This window comes from Micrasema longulum, unplaced genomic scaffold, assembly GCF_059751315.1.
Source record: "Micrasema longulum isolate JH-2025_06_02 unplaced genomic scaffold, ASM5975131v1 h1tg000768l, whole genome shotgun sequence".
NCBI lineage: Eukaryota > Metazoa > Arthropoda > Insecta > Trichoptera > Brachycentridae > Micrasema > Micrasema longulum.
Genome location: NW_028277962.1, coordinates 257266 through 265286, shown reverse-complemented (window position 1 = coordinate 265286; position 8021 = coordinate 257266). Strand labels below are relative to the sequence as shown.

Genomic DNA, 8021 nt, shown 5'->3' with positions numbered 1-8021 from the left:
ATGTTTATTTGTATAGACCAAATTTTTTTTTTAAATAGGTACAACATAAAGTTGTGTACATTAAATAATAGTTTTTAATAAGTTATTGAAACACCAACCATACAGTAAATACACACATGAAAATATTTTATATAAAAGTAATCTAATCTTTAAAATATCTACCGTTTTCCACTAATACTGAACATTTACTTAACTTCAGTACAACTAGAGCACCTTAATTAATATTTATATAATTTTAAATATAAATTGTAATACCTAACATATCAAGCGAGACAAACATTTATTTGTTATGTAATTAGGAGTATACAAGGGTTGCATGTTTTTTATTAAACTATAGATGGGGGGCATTTGTTATACTAAGTATATCATTTTATTATTTCACAAGATATTTAGAAATCTTTTTTTTTTTTAGAAGAAATTTTAGAGAAAATTTGCTTTTCTTTTTTGAATGTCAGAGCTTTAGTTTTGCTAATGTTGTAGATTTCTTGCCAAGTATAAGTATCTATATATATAATATATTGGTATGTCACTATTTATAACTGTTGTAAGTAAAACTACACAAAATAATTAAAATTATTTTCAATACACAGTAAGGATGATCCAATAGAGTTAAATAAATAATTTAAGAATGCTGGTGAAGTCAAATAATGTGAATGAACTCAAGATGCATAAACTGCATGTTCTATCATTAATATTTGGGCCCAAACTAGCATTCTTATGCTATTTTTTCTACTCTTGTATCAAATGAGATGAATGTATTCTTCGGCACGGGTTTCTTCCATTGAGAAATACATTATTTAATCTATTATATAATGTATTCTGGTTAAATATTAAGTAAATAAATAAACCCAGAACCTCAAAGATAGAGTATCAACTTGCTTATCACTTTAATATAAGAGTTGTATTTGTAAAATTGATGTCTTTAGTGCCAAAGATGGCCTAAAATAATCTTTATCTATCTTTAGAAATGATATAATTTAATTTTGACCAATTTTATATAAATATAAATAACCTACTACTACTTTAAGCCCTGTTTTAGTACTGATATTATTTGAGACCAGTTGTGATTTCTAGAGGGTTGATTTGGACTCGGACACAAATTCACGGATCAGAGTTTTGAACCATTTTGTAATAGTGAGTTATTTACAACTGACCCCCAAAATTGGAATATTTGGGTTAATCATCGTTAATTATCATTATCATAGAGTAGAAAATGATTTGGAAGAATCTTGATTGTGGCACTAATGTCGCAATAGAAGATATTGCTACTATCTGGATTTCTTCGCCCCTTTTCAATGATTTGATTAGATGTACTCAGTTGTTATTTTGGATACAAGCAGTTTTTATTTGAGGCGAGGATATGATTTTAAAAAAAAAGATGTTAATTTAATGGCAGATTATTTAAATAAACTGTTAAGGTGATTCTAAACGAAAACATGAAACTAATTATTCATAGATGGCGCTTTTATATATTTTTTTGTAAAATAACTTTTTTACGTTTATTTTTAATGGAAGTTTTACAAAACTTGGTTTGCGGAAACTTTGCACTATATTGATTGTAACAAATATCATAAAAATATAATTTACGTCCTTTTTCAAGATAAGTTATTTTTTGTTTTGTACACCATTTTGTGAAAAGGACCTAAATTATATTGTTATGGTATTTGTAACAATCGATATAGTGTGAAGTTTCCGCAAACCAAGTTTTGTAAAATTTCCATTGAAAATAAATGTGAAAATTGCATTTTTCAATAAAAAAATATAAAAGGCCATCTATGAATAATAAGTTTCATATTTTCATTTTTAAATCACCTTAAGAAATAAAATATTTTAGATAATGTCGATAATAATACCTAAATATTTTTTGGCACTTAGTTGTCCATATTTTGTGAAAATAAACAGCAAAGTAGACATCCATACATAGACATACTCAAAAAGCTATTTACAAGAATACTCACTATTTGAGTGCAATAAAGATAAAAACAAAAAATATATCGTCGGTTGGCGTGCATTACCGCCAATCTGTAATTTTGGCAAAAATGACATTTTATCTTATTATGGATGTGTCCTAATCATGCGATACGCGTGGGACCAATAGGAGACGAGCTTTCTGAAGAAGAACAGGCGCCCAGATTCCGTACCCAATTCGTTTCGTAAATTTATTAGTTTCGTAAATTCATTCGTATCGTATGGAAACGAACGAGAGCAAAATACAATTTTGATTGGGTTAGAGTAAGACGGACATATGGACGAACAAACGAACTTACGAAACGTTGTTAGTTTAATAGGTGTCCTGACGAAGAGACGGGTGCGTCTCGAAACCGGTAGACATAGAAAAGTCGGTAAGTGGTTATATACAAATATTTGATAACATTTAGTAAAATATTTGTAGTTTATGCTATGATTTTGCAAGAAAGGAAGCAGCAATCAAAGCATTGTATTATGGATTGGTAAATTCAATACTGACGTATGGTCTGATTGGCTGGGGAAGCTGCACTAAAACGACTATGGCTTCAGCAGCTATAGCTCAAAAATCAGTGTTAAGAGTTATATTAAAAAAACCATACCGTTACCCGAGTGATTCGCTCTTCATAGAATTTAAAGTGCTGGATATTCGTCAACAGTATATATTGAGGTCAGTAGCGGTCACACATCTCAACAGGGAAAAATACGCAAGGGTTTGTCATGTTCATAATACTAGACACCCCAATAAGGATCTGATTCTACAGAGAGGAGTCAATACTTTTTTGGCTCAAAGGCAGCAATATTATATAGGCCCGAGGGTATATAACCTTATCCCAGTTTCGTGGAAATGTGGTGGGGTTGCCAGGCTGAGGAAGGTGTTGACTGCATTCTTAATCCATATTGGTCGGAGGGAGTCAGAGAATTTGTTGTCCGATGTAGAAGGACGTAAGCTGGTTGCTTGTTTTACTAGTAATGACTTGGGACTTAGGATATAGAGATTTTGGTATTATTTATGTTTTCTCTGGATATTCATTGTTTACCTTTAAGACTGAAAAAGCACACATTATGATAAAACTGTAAATACTTTTAAATATCATTATAAAATACATAATTTACTGCCTTAGAACGGGGAAGCTATCCCTAGTTAGGCAGTTTAGATGAACCAACAGCAAAAATAAAAAATATGTATGTTTACTTTTACTACTGAATTAATTTGTTGTATAAATAATTACTTGTATATATATTGCTGTAATAAATATGTAAATATGTAAAAAAAAAAAAATGAAATTGGAAGCTTTTTTTTGCTTGGACAAACTGGTGAGTTCGTATTTATTATAAAAAAAAACATTATTTATATCAAGAGATTATTATTTATTTTGTGTACGAATTAAAACTGTATTTATTAAATACATTTATAATTTATTTGGAATATATATAGGATATATATTAAATAGACATGTTAGATTGTTCTTAGAATTTTGACACGGAACCTAACCTTATATCTTCCATTATAATTGTGTTCATTTTAAGCCGATTTTTTTTACGCCGGTGTCTCTCGGAACAAAACCCCGGCGTAACACGACGTTTACCTGTACTTGGCTTTAAGAATTCATTTTACAAATCATTGACAGTATTATCTATGCTTAAAGGAACACATAAAATGAAAATGCATAATGAGATAAATTAAATTTAAAATGTAATAATTTTTGGTTGCGATACCAAATAAAATAGTTGTTTGAAATAACGTATAACTAAATAGACATGTTACAAGTACGCAGTAGATTGCATTTAAATTCGTGGGTAATTAATTACCTTCCGCGTCTTCATATTCTAACGGACTTTCGTCGTGATCAGACGTGACGCTACGTAGAAAATGTTATGTGTGAAGAAAAAACGCTTTAATAATGTTATTTTTTTCACACTGCAACCCATCTTATGGCAAAAAGATACATCTCTAAAAAGGCCGAACTGAAATTCGCCTTTAAATCAGAATTTTCCTGTAGTTACAAGTTGCCAATTATTAGCTAGGAAGCCTCATAAAACGATGCATCTGTAGATGCATCGTATTTCCATTAGACGGGCGAACTGTGAAAAACAGAACAGGTATTTAATTTCACTCGGAAATACAATATAATTTAATGAATAAGTTATATTTTTTAGTACGTTTTTCGCAATTTGATTGTCACTTATGGTAATGAGTTATACATAAATAAAAACTAACAAAAAATATCCATTTTACCTTTTTTTTTTGATTTTACCTATACAGGTATAATAAGTATATCTGTACCTTAAAGCTGAAAGTCACATTTTTTGCAAAACTGAGTTATGAATGTCATTTTGTTCATATATTCAGATTCTATTGATGCTCAAAACATTGGAGTCCTCCGGTATACCACTACTGAAATAGTTTGTTCTAAAACACCGGTAGTGCAGTAATAATACTCTGCTTTCAGCAAAATTCAACGGTTTGCTGGTATTAAATCAGTGGGTACCGAATAAATTCCACAATTTTTATAACCAACTATCCTTGACGCGACGCAGCGAGGGATTTCGCACAAGATTAAGTCTTATTGTCATAATCAACCATACTTAACCATTATGTCATTTCTCTTGCCGTTAATTTCACTATTTTACATTGCTTTTTTTCACATACTCTTTACTTTTAATTACTGTTTTACTGCTATTAATATCATGTCATTAAATTTATATTTACCTGTTATTTTCATAAAGAATTAATGGCACGTAATTTAATGTTTTTGCCTAAAGAAAATTTTATAAATACATTGTTTTTCATTCAATGTTCTACATGACTTTTTATAATGAAGTCTGAGGAGGAATTAGGGCGCGAGCCGGTTAGAATTGAAGTCCCATAGTTATTTGATAGTCCATATTTTGAATGTTTTTTCTTTAATATTCTTATCAAAAGTGTTTTTACTTCGAGAGATACATTTGAAACAGTTTTACAACTTCAAACTGCTCTTCTGAACAATTTACTAAATGTGACTTCCAGCATTTCCGCTTTAAGGTACAGATATTTTCTCAAAATCTGTCTGAAGCATATTAGCATAGAACAAATTAATTAAAAATACTATTTGAATTAACAACGTATTATAAATAAAATTCTACAGTCTCCCAGAGGACTTTTATAGACAACCAATGTTTGATAATTAAAAAATGTTTATCCTTTTCTCACACTAATGTTTGCACATATATCGCGATTCGCCTCTTTATTTCGAATGTTTGATGGCAACTATTTGTCAAATCTGAGATGGAGATAGTACAGAAAACATGTCTATTTATTGTACGTCAATAGTTTTCTGATGTCTCTTTTGATATCACATTTATGTTCTATTTTGATATACAAGTCACCGCAAACAGTACACCTATCAATAATATTACAAACAAAAGTAACGCTATGTGATAACCATTTCAAATTTACAAGACATTCAGGTTTTCACAGTTCTTGAATTTGCTATCTTCCTTTCCGAACATCCACGTCAGCATCTGTCTGGCTTTCATACTCGCTCTGACGACTCCCCTGGATTTGTACCACTGGGCCGGAGAGCCCTCCCGGGAACCCAACGCTGCTGCATATTCTAATTTGAGTCTTATTTGATTGAATATTCCGACGAGGAGTTCGTCCACATTGTGGTTGATCCCGACCGATATTTCAATGAACTTCGCTCTGTATGTGCAAGCGAGGCACTTTCCATCTGAAAAAAGATAAAGTAATATTTGTACTTGTATTCATTTATCAACTGACAGTTGATTTCCTCCAAGTTTAGTAAAAACATAACAATACAGCAGCAATCAGTGATACATGGCAATATAGGAGAAACAAAATGGACGCCAGGGCCCCGATTACAATGGGAAGCTAACATTTATTTTCAATTTTATATCCAAAGTAAAATTAAGTTTTCGGTATGAAAAGCAGAATATGCATACTTTTTTTCTTTTAAATGTGTTCAATTTTAAGTTACTGATGAAGATACTTTAAATGTTTATGCAAATATACTCATTTTCGTACACAAATATCGTTTTTTCTTTATAGACAGTCGAAGATAACTCTGTTAACTTCCCATTGTAAACGGGGCCCAGGGCCTCGATTATGATGTACAAGTATTTCTCTTTTTCCTTTAAAAAAAACAGTGTTATAATAATAATAGCATTTTATCCCAAAATAAAATGAATTGAGTATGCCATCTCATCCCTGGGATTAGGTGCGATGGTTTTTTTTAAGAGGAAATTACTTTAACATATAACAGAGACGGAGAACATTTTATAGAAGGGAATATAGAAGTCTAGGCATCTACAGGGCTTTTGACCTGTCATTACTTGAGTTAAAAAATAGTGTTTTAATTAGTTTTTTTTAGTAAAACAGTTTACGATAGTCGATTACTAGTTGTTTTAATATCATTAAAGTTTTTGAAAAATAAAAAATCAAGTATGTCACCTTCTTCTCCTACAATTAAATGCTCTAATTTTTACCGCGTGTACTAAAATATTTTTATATCCAATTTCCTATAGCACTGAACTTCTTCAATGTATTTTTATGTTTCTGAATGCGGTAACGATGGCGCTATTTCTTAATTAGACCAAATTTGGTCGGCTTTGTAAACAAATGGCGTTTGTACAGAGAACTGACATAACCTCAAATTTGTTTTGTAAAGTAATATTTCATGGAACTGTGAATCATAATATCTCACCCCCAATAGTAGGTACTCCGTCGTAAGTCTAAATTTGTCTGTTTTGAGTTAAGTATGGAATTGGGATGAAAGTAGGCTGAATGCTGTCGAAATGCGAACTCAGTGTGGCCAAGTCAAACTATTTATAAAATAAAAAACATAGTTTGACTTGAACACACAGTTTTTGTTTATACGATATATGCATAAATGTCGAGATCCGTACATTATGTAAGGCTGAGATAAGCATTATCGATAACATCAAGAAAGGAGTTCTGCATTGGTTTGGACACGCAAAGCGAATGGACAGCGAAAGAACGGGTAAAAAGATTCACGATGCGAATGTAGACGGGTGGAGAAATCAAGGAAGACTGAAAAACATGTGGCATGACCAAATCCAACGAATACTTGAAGATGGACACGTGAAAAGTAGGATAATTGGCGCTCGTGCATGAGAATATGCATGAACCATGCGCGGTCCGTCCATATGGATGGAACCAACGCTTCCCCAAAAATTTGACATTTAAACAATCAGTATCGATTTTCTTTTTATTCAATAAAGTCTGCTTTATAGCAGTTATCTACAAGAAATATTTTATTATTGGTTTGTTGTTTTAATCGAAGCCATCTGAGAAGGGATCGATGTTCATTCATCAATAATGTCAAAAAAATTGCGACAACCCCACACACAACCTTTCGACCGCGCAGTTATGCCGGAACTGGTATAAAATGCAGCGCGCTTTGTCTGATTCTGGATTATGGAACTATGCAAGTGCTTTAGTTCCTTTAGGACGGAACGTCCGTCAGTACAGAATTTTGCAAGTCCACGCATGCGCAAATAGAGATCTTTAATATCTGTGGAACCAGTCCTAACAAACACATCCAGGTTCATTTTCCATGTATTGCGACGGTTTTATAAAAAAAATAGTATTTAAATCGGCTGACACGATGGCATTATAATATTAAATTTTAATATATAACTCTTTTATGCTTAAATTATGGCATAAAATTGCTTTATAGTTTATTTCAAAGCACTTAATTTGAATTTCTGTGTTAGTAGTTGGCACAAATTTTACCTATGTATGTACCTACTACCAAATGAATGCTTCCCTAATCGAAAACTTTACCACACGCTCTTGTATGAACGTAGAGTAAGCGAGATCTGCATGGAAAGTCAAAAATCAGCGTTTTATTGTTACCCACTAAAAACATACATTTGTATCTTCCTCCGTGAATGCTACGAATAGACCAGTTGTGATTCATTAAAATCTTATTTTTATGATTTGAATGGATGATTTGTCTTTTAGTAGCATTCATGGATAGGTTAAAAAATGCGTTTTTAGTGGGTAACTCACAAATGCCGATTCTGAAGTT

General features: G+C 31.6%; 1 protein-coding gene and 1 long non-coding RNA gene across 2 annotated transcripts in view; both read right to left on the bottom strand.

Annotated features, from left to right (window-relative positions):
- Positions 1-435: 435 nt before the first annotated feature.
- LOC148279100 (uncharacterized) lies at positions 436-3060 on the bottom strand. The gene is made up of 2 exons (XR_015822983.1): positions 1588-3060; positions 436-1540 (listed from the first exon to the last, which is right to left on the bottom strand). It is a non-coding gene; the product is annotated as an uncharacterized LOC148279100 (long non-coding RNA).
- A 1544-nt stretch (positions 3061-4604) lies between these two features.
- Rgk3 (Rad, Gem/Kir family member 3) overlaps positions 4605-8021 on the bottom strand; it is a gene marked incomplete at its 5' end in the record, with an annotated part of 186424 nt that continues 183007 nt past the window's right edge. The window contains one exon of the mRNA XM_088230447.1: positions 4605-5678. Within this exon, the coding sequence (XP_088086573.1) occupies positions 5401-5678 (278 nt within the window). The remainder of the gene's footprint in view (positions 5679-8021) is intronic.